The sequence below is a fragment of the Euleptes europaea genome, chromosome 15 (assembly GCF_029931775.1).
Source record: "Euleptes europaea isolate rEulEur1 chromosome 15, rEulEur1.hap1, whole genome shotgun sequence".
NCBI classification, from domain to species: Eukaryota; Metazoa; Chordata; class Lepidosauria; order Squamata; family Sphaerodactylidae; genus Euleptes; species Euleptes europaea.
The window spans coordinates 56,979,681-56,998,992 of NC_079326.1; the positions used below are offsets into that span (position 1 = coordinate 56,979,681).

Genomic DNA, 19,312 nt, shown 5'->3' on the forward strand with positions numbered 1-19,312 from the left:
GACAGGCACCCCTCTGAAATCGGACTTCACGTTCCTGGAGCGGACGTGGGGGATTTCGCGGGACGAGCAATGGTGCCTTGGGTTGAGGCTTTTGGGTGCCCTTCTCCTTGTGCTTTTGACGGACGAGAGAAATAAAGCGGCGGCGGCTTTCCACTTCCTCGGCTAATAGGATCCAGCCTTCGAGGGTATCGGGATCGCCTCGCATGTAAGACCAGTTCAGAATGTCAGGATGCAAGGCTTCCCTGAAATGATGGATCAGGGTGGTCTCGGGCCAACCTACAATTTTACTTGCCAGTCGTTGAAATTCATCGGCAAATTCCCGAACGGAAGCAGAGCCTTGTTTTAATTGTAATAGTTCCGTTTTGGCTCTTTCCCCCAGGAAGGGGTCCTCAAACCTCCTTCTCAGGGCAGTCATGAAGTTGTTGAGGGAACGAATCGCACGAGAGCGGGTGTCAAATTGGAGGACCATCCAGTCAGCCGCTTTGCCTGTCAGGAGGGAAGCTACGTACCGCACCCGGCTATCTTCCGTGGGGAACAGTTGACCTTGTTCTCGCATATAACTGTCCACTTGATGCAAGAAACAAGGCAAGGTCTCAAGAGATCCGTCATACGTAGTCCTCAATTTGAGTTGCTTCCAAGGGCCGGGTGCGGGTTGACCCGGTTGCACGGGTGGTCCAGGCGGAGGAGCAACAGGAGCTCCAGGAGGCAAGGGTGCAGCAGGCACATTAGCAGGTGGTTGCACGGGTGGTCCAGGCGGAGGAGCAACAGGAGCTCCAGGAGGCAAGGGTGGAACAGGCACATTACCGGGGGGTTGTACGGGTACCCCTTGACCCGGTATCGGAACGGGTTGTCTCTGAGCTATCAGGGTTTGATGTAATTGCCTGTTTTCTTGAAGCATAAGTTCCATTACTTCCTGGAGTTGATCAACACGGTCGGAGAGCTCCCGATTCTGGGCTCGTAAAAGATGAACCTCCTCACTTGGGCCACCAGTAAGATGAGGCTTACTGGTTCGGAAGCTCGTGGCCCATTGAGAGCTATCCCCATATAAATCCTCGTCTTCAGACTCATCTGAATCTCGACGTCGGTCAGCCAAACGGCGTGCGCGTTGGGTCGCACGCGACGGGACAAACGTCGGGGAAAAAGTTAGACCTGATAGTCCCAGTACATAATCCTTGGGGCGCGTGCCCACGTTCGCCTGATTCCTAATCCTTTCTGCAGCCGCCCTGGCTGCTTCCGCCGCCTCTCTCTCTCTTGCGACCCTAGCCGCTTCGGCGGCTTGCTGGTCCGCAAGAACTTTGGCGTTCTCGAGCCTTAGGGCAGCCTCTGCCGTAATGCGCGGCAAAAGTTCTGTCTCGAGGAGCAAGAGTATGGGGTCAGGTTCCCCGCCCAGCAGAGGTTGTACTCGAACCGCCAGTGCGGATGCCTCGGCTCCAAACGTCGGGGTCAAAACTTGAGCCAAGGTGGCTACCGGGGTGTCCTTTGTACATTCCACAAGGAGAAGAGCGGTGCTAATAGCGACTCGCTTGGCCTCAGCCTGGCAGCTGGCTGCATCCGGGATCAGGGAAAAACCCTCCGGCGGGGCTCCCGCCATGGTAGAAAGAGTTTGTCGAGAAATAAGGTTGTCCAAAAGTCCAGTTAATATTTGTAAATCCTCAGTCGCCAATCGGGCATCGTCCAGTAATTGATCCAAGTCCTGAAGATCTAAACGAGCGTCAGTATCCTCCGATGTTAACATCCAGAGACGTCCTGTAAGAGATTGCCACTGCGCCTGTACCAGTCCCCTCAAGCGGCAAACCTCTCGGGTCGTCCGGAAAAGTTCAGCGATTAAGTCTTGTAACAGAGTAGGGTCCTCTGAGAAGGGCTCCAGGGTAGTAGATCACCTGGAGAGCTGCACAGCTCCCATCCAAGTGGCAGGCGAACCCCCCTGGGCTCTAGCCTGGCTAGTAGAACGGTGAAGATGATAGATAGCTGTCATAATGTCAGCCCTTGGCCCACAGAACCAGAAAACACCACAAAGTCATATAGAGTCCAAACAGATGGCTTTTACTGGTCACTTAGGCATACAGTGCAAACGAATAAAATGACAGCTATGAAAGGCTCACTAGCTGGGAGATATTATAAGGCAGGAAAGGCGGGAGATTACACGCAGGAATACAGTTTCCCAGGAGCTGAGTTCCCAGGCTTAGGCTTAGGCATGCGACCTTGGGGGGCAGACAATACAGCACAGAGACAGAGGCAATAACGAAACCGAGATAGTAGCCTGACACCAGGACATTCACTTGCTGATTTAAGAGTAGCGGTTCTCTTACAAAGAGTCTGCTGAATTACAACTAATAATAAAGGGCAAGACAATGCATTCTCCTGGATTGAATAGGGCTCTGGGATTCCTATCACATTACCGATGCTGATTTCTTCACGCCTATTATCCTTCTGCATATCACACCTGATCCAATCACGTCCGCTAATGTCATTTATCTGGAATTGACATTTCCATGCTGTTGCCATTGGGTGTCTGAATTCACTCTTCTCTACTTAAGGATACATGGACTCGCTTTCTACCTGAATCTGAAGAAGTGAGCTGTGACTCACAGAAGCTCATACCCTGCCAGAAATTTTGTTAGTCTTTAAGGTGCTACCGGATGGCTGCCCACCACGATCTCATCCAATTAACGTTACAGTTTTGTTCCCCTTGGATTACTACAAACCCTTATGGTCCGTCAGGCTCATTGACAGGACCACTGGAGAGGGAGACACACTCCCTGTAGAGCAGGGGTGTCAAACATAAAAACCCGCGGGCCAGATCCAGCACCTTGAGAGCTCTTACCTGGCCCACGAGCCAGCCAACCCCACTCTCGATCAAGGCACGACACGGCCTGACCAAGTGGCATTTATGTCATATCCGGCCCTTGTAACAATTGAGTTCGACACCCCTGCTGTAGAGCCCTTCTGCCTTCTGTTCTTAGGCGTGATGGTAGTGGAATGTGCCGTCAGGTCACCGCTGACTTAAGGCAAACCCATAGTTTTCAAGGCAAGAGATGTTCGGCAGCGGTTTGCCCTTGCCTGCCTCTGCATAGTGGGCCCTGGACTTCTTTGGTGGTCTCCCATCCAAGTACTAACCAGAGCCGGCCCTGCTGAGCTTCTGAGATCTGAAAAACTTGGGCTAATCTAGGCCTGTGATGTTGTGCTATTGTACCGTTTGTTGGTGTTGTAATGATGGAATTATTTTTTCTGCTAAAGTGTTGATGTGACAAATTAAGGCCACCAGGGTTTTATGATTTTATGGTTAAATTCGGTGTAGTATATAAAGGTTTTAAGTTGTTTCAGTATGATGTTAGCCACTCTGAGATTCGGCCAGGAAAGGACGGTTTATAAAACAAATTATTATTATTAATATTACTACTACTAATAATAATAATAATACAGAATCTGCACCAGTGTAGACTTATTTTGGATTACGGAACTGGCCTGGGCCCCTCCCCTCCCCACAGGGTTGTTCTGAGTTTTTATGGGTCCCCCAACTGGTCCTGCTCCATTCTCTTCTGATTGACACATAGCAGCAGCCTCTAGTTGAACGTTCCCCAGGATGGGGTCTCATCTGTCTGCCATCCCCCTCCCCTGCAGTTTTTGCACTGTGTTTTGGCACCTTTTGCATCAGAATTTGTAAGCGCAAGTTTTCCATAGAGTGCCGGTGGGCGCATTGCTGCATTGTCTCTAACTGGAGAGCCAGCATGGTGTAGTGGTTAAGAGCGGTGGTTTAGAGCAGTAGAGTCTGATCTGGAGAACCAGGTTTGATTCCCCTCTCCTCCACATGAGCGGCGTAGGCTAATCTGGTGAATTGGATTAGTTTCCCTACTCCTGCACATGAAGCCAGCTGGGTGACCTTGGGCTAGTCACAGCTCTCTCAGCCTCATCTACTTCACAGGGTATCTGTTGTGGGGAGGGGAAGGTGATTGTAAGCCAGTTTGATTCTTTCGTGGTAGAGAAAGTTGGCATATAAAAACAAACTCTTCTCCTCCTCCTTCTTCTGGGGGGAACCTTGGAGGGAATTGCCCTTATTTTGGAAATAACAGTATTGCTAATGGCAAATATTGATTAGCCATTTTGCCGGCGCTTATTAGCATTGTCAGAAATAAAGCCCAAATTAAGTAGGTTCTGATAGATGTTAATAATGGTCAGGGAAGCGTGCCCTGGCGGTGATTATTTTTAATGACTGCAGCATCATTAAGAAAGGTTAACTTTTTGTGTGTAAATCTCCTGTAGTGGCACAGCCACCACCTCATTAACTTTGTTCAAAGATTCTGTAAAACAAACACTCCATATGCTGCATACGGTAGCAAATCGTTTGTTTCACAGGGTAGTCTTGTTTTAGTCAGAGCTGACCCCCGGTTTAATTGCCAGGAGAGCTTATGAAAGGGGCTGCTAAGCATTTTCTGCCAATTAAAATGTGGAAAGTTAAGAATTTTTTTTTAAAAAAAGAACTCTCCATCCCTCCTCGCGTCATCATCTAGATGCCTTTGAACCGAGTTAATTAGAAAGTTTCCACAGATGAGCGCTTCTTTTTAAAAGGAGCATTTTCTGTCTGGATAATGAGGGAGGGAATTGATGAATAAGTAATCTGTAAGACCTTTTAACACGTTAAGCGACCTGATTTTGCAAAATAAGTGAAATGTGTGGCAGGCTTGTTGCTTTGTGGAGGTGGAGTTCTGGGCGCAGACTTTAAAACGAAGAGAAAAAAAACCTTTCCAGTTCATTCCAGCAGCCTATGATACCACCCCGCCAGAAAGGTTCCTAGGAGCAAGATGCTTCGTCCCCTGCCAAACAGACCGGGTTTCGGGTTCAAAACTCTCCTCGCGGGGGTCCTTTTCTGTTCCCAACTGCCTGTGCTTTGTGTATGTTTTTCTTGGTACCCACGAAGGCCTCTGGTTCTTCTCTCTGAGCCTCCTCATCCGGTCCCACCTCCTTCTTTCCGTCCCCCGCTCCTAGGCCTCTGGACCCTGCTTTCCCTTCTGTTGACCCTGGCGTTCTGCATCAGGTTGCCAACCTCCAGGTAGTAGCTGGCTTCTGGGTGCCATGGTGCCAGCCAAACATGAAGCCAGCGTGGTGTAGTGGTTAAGAGCTGTGGTTTGGAGTGGTGGACTCTAATCTGGAGGAACAGGGTATGATTCCCCACTCCTCCACATGAGCGGTAGAGGCTAATCTGATGAACCGGGTTGGTTTCCCCACTCCTACGCATGGAGCCAGCTGGGTGACTTTTGGCTAGTCACAGCTCTCAGCCCCACCTACCTCACAGGGTGTCTGTTGTGGGGAGGGGGAGGGAAGGCGATTGTAAGACGGTTTGATTCTCCCTTAAGTGGTAGAGAAAGTAGGCATATAAAAAACAACTCTTCTTCCTGCTTGGCTGATGCAAATAAAAGACATTAACGTGGTTTTTTGTTTTTAGATATCTCAACCTCCTGAGCAAAGCGGGCATGTAAATATTTTAAATAAATAAAATAGCAGAATACTAAAAAAAAACTAAGCAGACTAAAATCAAGATAAAATGCATATCAAAAAGAAATATGAACCACCAGGACAGTAGGGTGGTTAATGACCTTTGATTCTAATGACCTTTGATTCTTTTCAGAGCGTCTGAAAAGATGGGAAGGGTATTTTGGTCCCCTAAAGTTTGAATCACCACTATCTGCAAAGTGTCATGCCAGTCATAATTTCTAGGGAGGTCAGCCATCCAAGAGAAGGGAAAATCCACGGCAGACTTGCAGCACCCACTTTTGTGTCTAATCACCATTTTAACCATATTCCCCATATTTAACCATATTCAGGTAGTTGTCATTTCTTTGTGTGAAATGCCACGTAGTCTTTTGGAAATTTTGACAAACGGGTATGTCGCTGCGTTATTTGTAAGAGAAAACAGAATCCATTAAAAGTATCACCAAGTCTGGAAAGTTCTTCTGTACAGAAAGCGTAAAAGATTAACCCCTGCTTAGTGTAACAAGTTCTCATTTTGTCTGTTGCAGAACTTGTTACACTAAGTAGGGGTTAATCTTTTACACTTTCTGTACAGAAGAACTCCTTCCCAGACTTGGTGACACTTTTAATGGATTGTGTGTTTTCTTACTCTGCAGTCTTCCTCCTGACTGTTTGTTTTAGCCCGAAGGAAATTGACACTGTGTGATTGACTGCACCGTCTTCTTCCTAGTTCACATTCAGAAATGTTGACAAAACAGAAGAAATGGGGAGTGGGGTTAAAATTGTGATTGCACAAAACTGAGCACATGCCGCAAGCAAGGGGGTGGGGGTGGGTGGGCACAGACCTTCCCAGAAATCTCTTTGTCTACTTTACTTATCTCAGATGGCAAGGATTTGAGGCCAGGCTCAAGGACTATTGTAAACATTTTTAAAGGAACGAAGCATGCAATCCAAATTTAAAACTGTCAGAAAATATAACCAGTGCATGTTTTCAAGCGACTGTCCAGAAGAGCCCCTGTCTGCACATTTCACTGAAAGGTCTACTGTGTAAAAATTGGGCTAGTCACATTCTCTCTGCCCCACCTACCTCACAGGGTTTCTGTTGTGGGGAGGGGAAGGGAAGGCGATTGTAAGCCGGTTTGAGTCTCCCTTAAGTGGTAGAGAAAGTCGGCATATAAAAACCAACTCTTCTTCTTTTCTTCCTTCTTCCTCTTCCTCCCTTCTCCTCCTCCTCCTTCTCCCCCCCTCCCAGTGTCCTCAGGATCTGGACTGGTTTGTGCAGTTCCAGATGGTCCATTCTGCCCTCTGAGTAAGTTGGGATCTGGAGCAGGTCCTCACAGGTGATCTGCTTGCAACAAGCAGAATTCTACAATCCCTTCCAGGTGGAGGAAGTATGCGAGAAAAGCTTGTGACGGGGGCAAGTTTTGGATTTAGATTCTGGAATGGGTCTTCGGTTTCGAGAAAGCAGCATACACTGCAATTAGGAGAGTGAGGGTTTTGTGAATGTACGTGCTGAGCAAAATCCGGGGAGCAACAATGAATGCTGCCGATTGTTACGTCAGAAGGTGCTCTATTTATGCACCCAGAATTTTCATTACTGATGTCCCAGAAGTCCTCAGTGGTTGGGAGAGGGAAGTGAAACAAAGTAGTCCAAAGTAGTGTCTTTGGTGGTTTGCACTCAAATCATTTGGATTTTAAGAAAGATAAACGTTTCGTGGTTTCAAATTTCACCCATAGGCTTACAATCAGCTTTGATTCTGGCCAGTTGGGTGGACGTCCTTTATTGTGGTGATGGTTGTTGTTGTGAGATTTATAACCCGCCCCTCCCTAAGCAAGGTGGGGCTCGGGGCGGGTTACAACCAATATAAACAAAATCTGGTATGGTCTTGGAGCCAGAAGTGCCAGTTTCACATTGTCCCATTGCTGATAACAGCCTTCCTGATTAATCTTTTTCCCATCCTCTGCTTCCACAGCCTGGATCTGCGGCATCATTTCTATCACGGTCATTAGCCTGCTCTCCTTGCTAGGTGTGATCTTGATTCCTATCATTAACCAAGGGTGCTTCAAATTCCTGCTCACCTTCCTGGTTGCTCTCGCTGTAGGAACCATGAGCGGAGATGCACTGCTTCATCTGTTGCCACATGTAAGTTCTGTCCCATCTCCATGCTGCTGTCTCTTTCCTCCTTTTTAAAGCTTCTTAAGCACTGTCAAGCGCGCCTGCGAACACATGCTGAAGAGGACAAATGAGTTTTCAGCTACATATTAGAAAGAACTTCCTTACAGGGCAGTTCCTCAGTGGAACAGGATTCCTCGGGAGCTGGTGGGGTCTCCTTCCCTGGAGGTTTTTAAGCAGAGGCTAGGTGGCCATCTGTCAGCAATGCTGATTCTGTGAACTTAAGCAGATCATGAGAGGGAGGGCAGGAAAGGTTGTGCCGGGCAGGGGAACATTAGCTTGGCTTGGCTTGTGTTCCAGCATGTAGGGAGACCATGTATTTTCCCTGGGTATTTTGAATTGTTTCAGCATACATGAGGATGTCTGTTCTTCTGTTTCTTACTATTTGCCACATCAGCTGTTAGGAATATTGGGAGGGAGGGGGACCCAGGTGGTTAGGTGACATGACATCAGCCAGTTGGTATATGTTTTAAAACCCATCGAATTTATATGAAGATAGCTATGCAATGAACTTCTTTTCCAGTTGGAAAAAGTGCTTACCTATGGCTGGATCATGTTCCAAATTTCACTTTTGTCTGAGAAAGCAACTGGTTGTTTTTTCCCCTAGTAATGTTTCTCAAACGTCTCAACAACTAGGCCTTCAGTAATCAATTAAGTTCTCTGAGATTTGGCCTGGCCTGCAGTCTTTACCAACTAACAAGCGTACAGTTTACAATTCTAACACATTTTATTGATTTAATTTCAGAAGTAGAAAAACTTCAGGCATAATGCTTTGCCCTTGGGTAAAGGGCATAATGCTTTCCCCTTGGGGTGGGGGGAAGGAGGCATCAGATTGATTTTTGGGATGTAAGGGAAAGGGTGCACTTGACACCTGCTCAGAATTTAGTGACCCTAGATACAAGTCCAGTAGCACCTTAGAGGCCAACAAGATTTCTGGGCTGTGGGCTTTTGAGAGTCCCAAGCTCCTGGGAGCTGCTGACCAACATGGCTACAATCCGAAACTGGATTGCTCGAGAGTCAGCACGGTGTGGTAGTTAAGGGCGGTGGACTCCAATTTGGTGAACCGGGTTGGTTTCCCCACTCCTCCACATGAAGCCTGCTGGGTGACCTTGGGCCAGTCACAGCTCTCTCCAAACTCTCATCCCCACTTACCTCTCAAGGTGCCTGTTGTGGGGAGAGGAAGGGAAGGAGATTGTAAGCCGCTTTGAGACGCCTTACAGTAGAGAGAAGTGGGGTATAAAAACCAACTCCTCTTCTTCTTTTCTTCTTCTTTTGAAATACGCCTCACAATCCTGTTCTGCGACCTGTGTCACATTTAACATTCCAGTCCAAACCAACACACCTGATCTGTTAACCTCCATAGCTACACCTCCCCAATACCACAGAATAAATTTTTGACAGTTTAAGTACCTGGGTTTGAGGATCAAGATTATATTTAGTCACGCACTTTGGTGTTATGAAATCTTTTATATTCATAAGTTACAGATTTATTCTTTAGATGTTGTTGCTTTAATATTGTGTGAGTAGCGTAGACAGATTTTAATGGAGGATATTATTGTGACTGATCATCACAATTGCTACGAGCACTACTTAATACTAGGTACTATGGAGCAAATAACAATAGAAGGCTTTGGCCTTGGTGTTCTGCTTCTAGGCTTTCCTGACACATCTGGTTGACCAGTGGAAATGAGATAGAATCATAGAGTTGGAAGGGACCACCAGGGTCATCTAGTCCAACCCCCTGCACAATTCAGAAAATTCACAACTACCTCCCCCGCACACCCCCAGTGACCTCTACTCCATGTCCAGAAGATGGAGAGGTGGGGGAAAACCTCTCCAGGATCCCTGGCCAGTCTGACCTGGAGGAAAATTGCTTCCTGACCCCAAAGCAACAATTGGCATTTCTCTGGGCATGCAAGAAAGGGCCACCAGAGCCAGACACCGACGCAACCCTTCCTGCCCTCCCTCTCATGATCTGCCTAAGTTCACAGAATCAGCATTGCTGACAGATGACCACCTAGAATCTGCTTAAAAACCTCCAGGGAAGGAGAGCCCGCCACCTCCCGAGGAAGCCTGTTCCACTGAGGAACCCTTCTAACTCTCAGAAAGTTCTTCCTGATGTTAGCCAGAAACTCTTTCGATTTAATTTCAGCCCGTTGGTTCTGGTCCGACCTTCTGCTAGAGTAGATAAATCCTGGCTCTGACCCCCAGGGCTACACTTTCTTTCTTGTGTGATTGCGTAAGAGAGAGAGAGTGTGTATGTGTATGAAAGAAAGCGAAATTTAGCAACTTTTCTTTCTAATTGAGAAGAAGAATGTTATACGTTGGGGGTCCCCAACTTTTTTGAGCCTGTGGGCACCTTTGGAATTCTGACACAGGGCAGGAGGTGCAACCACAAAATGACTGTCACAAGTGGTAGGGGCTACACACACAGAGGAAGCCCGAGTCCTGGGGAGAATGGGAGAGCCAGCGCAGTATAGTGGTTTGGAGCGGTGGACTCTAATCTGGAGAACCAGGTTTGATTCCCCACTCCTCCACATGAGCAGTGGACTCTAATCTGGTGAGCTGGGTTGGTTTCCCCACTCCTCCACATGAAGCCTGCTGGGTGACCTTGGGCTAGTCGCACTTCTCTTCGAACTCTCTCAGTCCTGCCTACCTCACATTGTGTCTGTTGTGGGGAGGGGATAGTGACTGAAAGGTGGTTTGATCCTCCCTTGAGTGGTAGAGAAAGTCATCATATAAAAACCAACTCTTCTTCTTCCTCTTCTTCTCCTAATTTTAAAAAGATGCTAGGTAAGAGGCACAAGAAAGAATTTAAGGGAAAAAACCACTAAAGCAATGCTATTTTAATCTGCAAAGCCAACCAGATCTTCAGTGGCAGATCAGAAGCCCTGCTTGGCAAGAGCCCCATTCTGTGTGTGCCACTTCTCCAGAAAGAAATTACATCTGCAGTGGTTTGTTTTTTTTTGCCATCAAGTCTCAGCCAACTTATGGCAACACACACACACATACGGGGTTTTCAAGGCAAGGGCCTTTCAGAGGTAGTTCGGCATTGCCTGCCTCTGCATGGCAACCCTGGGCTCCCTTGGTGGTCTCCCATCCAAGTACTAACCAGGGCCGACCCTGCTTACCTTTGAAGATCTGATGAGATGGGCTAGCCAGGGCTGCCCAGGTCAGGGCAGTGATGTATGATCATAAAAATGTCAAGGCTGTCCAAGAATCTACAATAATTAAAACGATGATTAGCAACACATGGCATTAATGACAGTAATGAAAGTAAAAACCACCTGTGTGTCTTTCTCTTCCCCGACCTCAGTCACAAGGGACGCACAACCACAGTCATCACGAGAGCCCGGGCCATTTGCACGAGAAGCACCAGCATTTTCATGGCCATTCCCACGAACACGAAGGGTTCCTGGAAGAGTACGACGCCGTGCTGAAGGGGCTGGTGGCGCTGGGAGGGATTTACCTTCTGTTTATCATCGAGCACTGCTTAAGGATGTTCAAGCACTACAGCAAACAAAGGGTATGTTTGGGCAGCGTGGTGTAGCGGTTAAGTAGAGCGGACTATGATCTGGTGAACCGGGTTTGATTCCCCCACTCCTCCGCATGAAGCCTGCTGGGTGACCTTGGGCCAGTCAGCGTGGCACAGTGGTTATGCGCGGCGGACTCCAATCTGGAGAACTGTCTTTGATTCCCCACTCCTCCACATGAGCAGTGGAGGCTAATCTGGTAAACCGGGTTGATTTCCCCACTCCTCCACATGAAGCCAGCTGGGTGACCTTGGGCCAGTCACAGCTCTCTTAGATCTCTCTCAGCCCCACCTACCTCACAGGGTGTCTGTTGTGGGGAGGAGAGGGGAAGGTGATTGTAAGCCGGTTTGATTCTTCCTTGAGTGGTAGAGAAAGTCGGCATATAAAAACCACCTTCTTCCTCCTCCCTCTCTTACCCCCTAGTTCCTACACCCATCAGCTCTTGATGCACCTTACTTTCTTCTGCCCCAAAGCCGCTTCCTTGCTAGACCAGCCAAGGCCCACTTGCATGAGGCTCTGAGTCATAAAATCAGGCTTCTGCCTTTGCGGCACCTTTCGGTATTGCTGCCTTTAAGGCAGTTTTGGTCTTAAACCATGATGCAGCCTTGGCATTTCCTGGGAGGAAATGAATGTTGGCCTACGGTGAATCTTAATTCCATCCTCCTCTCGTTTCATGTCATATCAGCATCGAGGGCAAGAGGGAATCCCGTGATTCTTTTTAAAATTTCAAATGGGCCTTTTTTTAGGAAGCAGCTGCAACAGCCACCTATTGTGAATGTGTCAGGACAGATCAACTGAACAGACTTGATTCTTCCCCTCCGAGGATGGAGGGATTGAGATTTAAAAGCTTTAGGAGATGAAACTCGCAAAACAGGAGATGCTACCACAGGCAGCATGGTCATGATAAAGCTTTAACAGCTAGAATCAGAAACCGAATGTGAGAAGAGGCCTACAGTTTGTCTTTTAAAGGCATATGTTCTTTTACAAGTGGCAGGGGCTGTTAATTTTAAAAAGAGAACCACCACTGTTACAGTTCCTTGAAGTCAGAAAGCATCGTGTGTTTTACCGTCAGCCAAATTGCTCTGATTTGAAGTTACGATTTTGTCTAGCGTTTGGTCCACCTTTGAAGATAGCCCTTTGATCGTCAGCCGGAGCTGGAAAGCTTCCCACTGCTTGATCTCTTGAATCTCTGGATGTTTGCAACAGCAGCAAGTCCACCAGTGGCAGGAAACGAGGCAGAAGATAACTGACCCCTGTCAAAGTGCCCTGGAGGGGATGGTAAACTAACGGTGCCTACTGGGACATCATAGTGGAAGTCTCTGCTCAGGAGGTTGCTGCCAATACAAGACCTGCATGAATTTAGGAGACTCAGCAGGACAGGTGGCCGCTCGGCAACCGAGCACTACCAACATTAGCAGCGGAACATGTTCTGCACCTTTTGAGGGCAGGCACCCGCTCTTCAGATGGCTCAGCGGAGCCCTTTACCTTCGTCCCCGTCACAAGTTCATTCTGACGTTCCAGAGAGCCAGTAGTGGTGTAGTGGTTAAGAGCAGTGGACTCTAATCTGGAGAACCGGGTTTGGTTCCCCACTCCTCCACATGAACGGTGGTCTCTAATCTGGTGAACCGGCATGGTTTCCCCACTCCTCCACATGAAGTCAGCTGGGCTAGTCACAGTTCTCTCCAAACTCAGCCCCGCCTACCTCACAAGGTGCCTGTTGTGGGGGAGGGGGGGTGGAGGGAAGGTGATTATAAGCCGCTTTAAGACTCCTTAAGGTAGAGAAAATTGGGGAATAAAAACCAACTCTTCTTTTCTTTTTCAGACCAAACAGAAATGGTGCAAGAAGAAGCAGAAGACTGATGAGTCGCCAGTTGGGAGGAAACTCTCCGATCACAAGCTGAACAGGCCTGACGCCGACTGGCTTCAGCTGAAGCCTCTCGCAGGTAACTGTCTGTCAGCTGTCTCGGTGTGCAAGTAGTCTTTGACCAGCCGCAAATCTGGTCGAGTGGTCTAGCGTCAGCCTTAATAAATCTTTTGAAAACAGGGTTACAGCTCCAGTCTGTTAAAGCATTCCTAAGGTTTTCCTAAGAGTCCTGATCATTTTGGAATTTCCCTGCGTTTGTATATCAGTGCAAAATAGTTCTGGAGAAAGGCCCGTTCTTTTCTTGGGTACAAGTATCACAGTGGACACCATCTTAGAAAATCGTGGAGAAAGGCCTTCTCCAGGTTGGCGCTTGCCTTTTGCAATGTTTTGAAAGTTCTTGTAGGATGACTGACTTTTTCTTTTTAAACACTCTGATTAGAAAGGCTCCCCTAATTAACTGGACTGCACTTAAAAAGATACTTTAACCTGCTTAACTGGCTGGAATCCTTCTGGGAACGGATTTCGTTTTGACTTGCCTTGTGGAGTCTGGCTTTCTGTTAGGGAGCGTCACTGAACATAGGAACAGAAGCAAGAGCATGCTGGATCAGATCAAGGTCCATCAAGTCCAGCAGTCTGTTCACACCCCAGCCAACCAGGTGCCTCTAGGAAGCCTACAAACAAGACAACTGCAGCAGCATTATCCTGCCTGTGTTCCAAAGAACCTAATATAATAGGCATTCTCCTCTGATCCTGGAGAGAATAACCCATATGCATCATGACTAGTATCCATTTTTACTGGTAGCCATGAATACCCCTCTCTGGCATGAACTGTGGCCCTGGGCAGACAGAATGTTAGAACTCGACTTGGTTTGCTTAACTTTGTGTTAGGGATAAGGACTGGCTACAAGCTAGGATGACAAACCACTGTTTGAAGTGGGCTTGGAAATTGTAGTTGTGTTAACCATGGTTAAACATCAACATCTTTACCAAGCAAATCACAGTTAACCAGTGAAAACTGCTAAAAAAACACCTTGATTTTTTTTTAATCGTTTAACTTTGGAAATCTATTTTTAGTTTGAATTGCATGTGCAGAAAGACCGTATCTGGCAGGCATGGATTTAGGTATTTCTCTGGACATGGTTCCAGAGGGTAGCTGATGCAGCCAAATTTTATGTTCCTGTGGAACCTTAGACTGAGGCGTTTTGGATGACGTAAGCCTTCTGGGGTCAGAGCCTGCTTCACCACACATGTTGGACCAGAGCTGATGTTACACTGGTGTAGCATTGTGTCAGTGTAACTCTGATATGCCCCAGCATGGGAGTTCAGTGGCCATCCTCAGCTGCTCCAGAACAGCCTTAGGATTGTGCCCTTAACCAGCGTGGTGTAGTGATTAGGAGTGGTGGACTCTAGAGAACCAGGTTCGATTCCCCACTCCTCCACGTGAGTGGCGGACTCTGATCCGGTGAACCGGGTTGGTTTCCCCATCCCTACACATGAAGCCTACTGGGTGACCTTGGTCTAGTCACAGTTCTCTCCAAACTCTCAGCCCCACCTACCTCACAGGGTGTCTGTTGTGGGGAGAGGAAGGGAAGGCGATTGTATGCTGCTTTGAGACTCCATAAAAAGGTTGGGGAAATTGGGGTATAAAACCCAACTACTACTACTACTACTTCCTCTTCTTCCTTTTCTTCCTTCTCTTCCTCCTCCTCCTCTTCCTTATTCTTTTTCTTTGCTTGCTTATTTTCCATACATTTGAGCTCAGAATAGCACAGAGTATAGTATAGTGTGCCAAGACACTCTTTAGTATGAGGTTTGGGCATTGCTGTTGAGGTTGTAGCGTGCCTGGAAACCTTCCCCTGCAGCATCTGCTGTTCCAAAAAGCATGTAGAAGCAGTGCAAATTCAGCATCCTCAGTGCTGGAGCCGAGGTCAGTGTCTCCCATCATAACTAATACGCCGTTGTCTGCCTAATTTAATACGCCATTTCTTTGGCCCCTTCCAACACAGGAGCAGATGACTCCGTCCTATCTGACGATCGACTTCACGAAACTGAGTTGACTGACCTGGACGGTCACCTAGACTCCTTGCCAAAGAGCTTCCTGTCTGCGGAAGAGGAAAACAGCATGCTCAATTCCCACAACGATATCTCCCACGTTGTGCGAGACAACAACCACCCTGACGTGGAGGATGCTAGCAACCACCGGGAAGACAAAATCATCCTGAGGAAGCACAACCACCTTTGGTCGCACAAACATTCCCACCACTCTCATGGCCACTGCCATTCTGGCAAAGACCTGAAAGACACGGGCATAGCAAATATAGCTTGGATGGTGATCATGGGAGACGGGATCCACAATTTTAGCGACGGCTTAGCCATCGGTAAGTAACAAATTGGGTGTATAGCTGCCCGTTCTCTATAAAATGAGCGATGTAGTAGCAGCCATGAATAAGTCCCTGGAGGTTTCCTCTCTGTGACAGTCTTGTGCTTTGTCTAGAAAAACACAGTGTTTCATCAACCTGGTCACGCAGTCTTCACTGCTCCCAGAAGTCTTTGCTGTAGGACTTTGCCCCCGGAATCTGAAATCTTCCCCCAGACTACAGGGATCAGTTTCCCTGGAGGAAACTGCTGCTTTCAAGGGTGGACTATGGCATTATACCTTGCTGCGGTTTCTCCCCTTCCCATATCCTGCCCCAGGCTCCACCCCAAAATCTCCAGGAATTTCCCAACCTGGAATTGGCAACCCTGGGTGGGGGGTACTGCTTGGGAAGTCCAAAACCTCCCTCTAAATTTTATGATGATGAACTCTTAATAAGAAATTTTCTGCTATAAAACTCCTTCATTCCCAGCTGAGTTTGGCTACCAGTTGCATAGAAAAAGGGCAACTGTGGTGGAAGGGGAGAGTGTCAAGCAAAGACTCTTCCTAGTTCATTGGGAGGGGAATGGGTCCCTTTCAGAAGGATCAGCTTCTTCTTCGAAGATAGCTTCAGGTGAGTAGCCGCGTGGATTTGCAGTAGAAGAGCAAGATTCGAGTCCAGTAGAATCCTTAAAGACAGTCAAGATTTCCAGGGTGTGAGTTTTTGAGAGTCCAAGTTCCTTTTGTCAGATGAGGCTTATGCCCTGAAAATTTTGTTGACCGTTAAGGTGCTACTGGACTTGATTCTTGCTCTTCCTCTCTGAGACTTCTAAGACCTTTTGTTGGGTTTGGAGAAGCAAAGACGCTTCCCGGGGCCAATTTCTAACTTATTAGGAAAGCTTCAGTGTGGTGCCAGTGCTGATTCTCGCACTCCCGGAAGGAAGCCAGGGTAGCTCGGTCAGGTGTGAATGGCTGCTTCTCTTCCAGCAAGTCAGCCTAGGCAATTCCACAGCATTTAGCCAAGTCTATCAGTCCCTTGTGAGCCACAGACTGCAGATCTTTAACTAAAGACGTACAGTTCCCGGAAATTTTGAAGCACGGGTGAGTCTGTCGCTGCTCACCACCACACCACCCCCTGCAAAATGTGGGGGTGGAGATTGAAATATATACTTTCTTTTGTATCAAGTCTAAACTAATTTTGCTGTTTTCGCCACGTGAAATGCATTGGATATAACTTAGCACATAAAAATTGCACTGTTTGGCACATGTATGAAATTGAAGAGTCCAACTGTCCTGGTTTTCTGCAGGTAGAAGTGTGAGTATACCCACTATGAACAAAAGAGAGCTGCAGACTTCTGTATCCTATGCTGTCATAGCCCACGTATCTTAGCTTTTGCCTTCCAAGAAGTAGAAAAAGAGTTAAAATAAGAAAACATTAATGTTGATGTTAAGGAATTAATGTGTTATTTGTACAGAAATGGTCTCGGGCAGTCTTAAATGGGCTAGAGGCATATTTGGATATCAAACTTTTATAGCATTGAAAAAAATGAACTTTTCAATAGTGTATGATCCTAATAGATACATTATGCAGCTATGGACAAAATTAGTCACATCTAAGCAATAAACAAATTGTTGTATATGTCTACAGTATGCATGGGCATTATCATTATCTATAGTTATTGTTTGTCTTCCATAAAATCTTTATGCCACACATGTTGTGAGTAAAAATTTGCCTTAAAAAGCATTCTGCTGCTTCCAAAAAGGGAAATATTTCATCGGAGGTTTGTTCCCCCCCCAGTGGTTCCCAAAATTTCAATTTTCCTCCCCTTTGGGGAAAATGGAAACCAGCTCGTTGGGGGAAAGTGTTTAATTTGTCCATTTGCCCCCCCCCCCCCCCAGTGTTTGCATCTCTAACCAGGTTTCCTAAAAAGAGGCAATCGGCACCTAGCCTGTACTGGAGTAGTGGTTAAGAGTGACGGACTCTAATCTGGAGAACCGGGTTTGAATTCCCCACTCCTCCGCACGAAGCCTGCTGGGTGACATTGGGCCATTCACGGTTCTCTCTGAGCTCTCTCAGCCCCCCACCCCACCCCACCTACCTCACTCACAAGGTGTCTTGTTGAGGGTAGGGGAGGGGAAGGAGATTGTAAACCAGTTTGCTTCTCCTTAAAAGGTAGAGAAAATTGGCATATAAAAACCATGGGTGCCATTTCTGGATTTTAATTATTGTAAACGATTGTGGCTAATAGTGTTTTATCGTTCAAGTGTTCTGATGATATTTATATTACTTGATGTTTGGTTTTAAGTGTTGTTACCCACCCTGAGCCTGGTTTTGTCCAGGGAGAGTGGGATAGAAATGGAATAGATAAATAAATAAACGCTTCCTCTTCTACTGTTACATTACATAAACTTAGCTAAGGAAGGCTTTCTCTATTATTTCTGAAGATAATCCATTTTTAACAATTGCAACAACTATTATTTTGTTCTTTTTCTTTCCTTCTCCCCACCCAGGAGCAGCGTTCAGTGCTGGCTTGACGGGAGGGATTAGCACGTCCGTAGCAGTATTTTGTCACGAGCTTCCCCACGAACTGGGTAACCAATTAATTAGATGTCGACTACTATGCATGCTTTCCTCTTTGCCTGGGAATTAAATGCAGTCATCATAATAGATGCGATTGTTTGGGTAGCCAATTTGTTTTCACAGATTAATTCTGGTAACGGAGGGGGGTAATTCTGGTAACAGGGAGGAGTGCTTTAGCTGTGTTGAGGTGGCCTTGACTGGATTGGGCTTCTGCTTGCATTAAATGGTGCTGAGCAACAATGAAAATGAAATCCATCCCTCAGGCTAGCACACCCATCCTTTTTACTTTAATGATTCTGCTCGAATGGCCAATACATTTTAAGCAGGACCACACCAAAACACAATGGCCAAAATGTTTAATATTTAATATATTCCCCTTATCCTTTAAAATAGGCAGCCTGAAGGGTGAATGCCTTCTTTCCATTATCAAACGACTCAACCAGTCTCTGTGTGTCAGCCTCAAATAACGGACAATTCGCACCCATACTGCAGCTTGCTGTAGACATGTTTTAGAAAGGCATGAAAAGAAGCGGGGGGAGGGAAAGGAGGCCTCATGGTGACTGCAGCAGCAGCTGTAACGAATGACTAACTGGCACCTGCAGATAGTCCTAATTTATCGCTTATCTGCAGTGCTGCACAATCACTCGCTTGTTACTTGTTCCGTTCTCTTTGCCGTTGAAAGTAGCGAAATGCTCCTGGAGGGGTTGGGTGAGTAAGCGAGCAGCAGTATTGAGAGGGCTAGATCGAGGAGGCTTTTCCACAGATCCCTGTTGCTGTTGCCTCCGACAGCTGCTGCTACAGGAACACGGATGCCTCCGTACCCCGCAGCACAGGTTCATAAGCTGTGGTGTGAATCAAGCAGTGGATGGGATTTTAGGACATGGAAACGTCCGAATACCAACTCATGCTGCTTTGCACATTAGCAGGGGACCAGTGCAGGAGTACAAAAACAGTGCCCGTTAAAGAAACAGTGCCTGGGAAAGGTGGTCTTGGGCCCTGCAGTTGGCTGGGTTTTTATTTATTTATTTACAGGGGAAACTTGCATGGTGCTCCTCCGGAGTCCTGCTAGAAGGCAGCTCACAGGGTTGAAGGAAGTACAATAATCATAGGAATCATAGAAACTAGATTGATTATCAGTATTAGACATAAAAGCCACAAGGCTAAAAGCAGATTATAAAAACAGCTAAAAAAAGATGGGATGCTTCAATTAAAATTTTGGGTAAAAATAAACGTTTTGGCCTGATGCCTCAAAGGCAATAAAGGAGGTATCAAGTGAGCCTCGGGGAGGAGAGGCCGTTCCAAAGGTGAGGGGCCACTGCTGAAAAGACCCGCTTCTGACTGC

General features: G+C 47.0%; 1 protein-coding gene across 1 annotated transcript in view; it reads left to right on the forward strand.

The window, feature by feature from the left end:
- Positions 1–19,312, forward strand: part of SLC39A10 (solute carrier family 39 member 10) — a 75,376-nt gene that overhangs the window by 53,090 nt on the left and 2,974 nt on the right. The window contains exons 4-8 of the mRNA XM_056861353.1: positions 7,440–7,609; positions 10,956–11,165; positions 12,995–13,115; positions 15,043–15,414; positions 17,901–17,981. Of these exons, the coding sequence (XP_056717331.1) occupies positions 7,440–7,609; positions 10,956–11,165; positions 12,995–13,115; positions 15,043–15,414; positions 17,901–17,981 (954 nt within the window). The remainder of the gene's footprint in view (positions 1–7,439; positions 7,610–10,955; positions 11,166–12,994; positions 13,116–15,042; positions 15,415–17,900; positions 17,982–19,312) is intronic.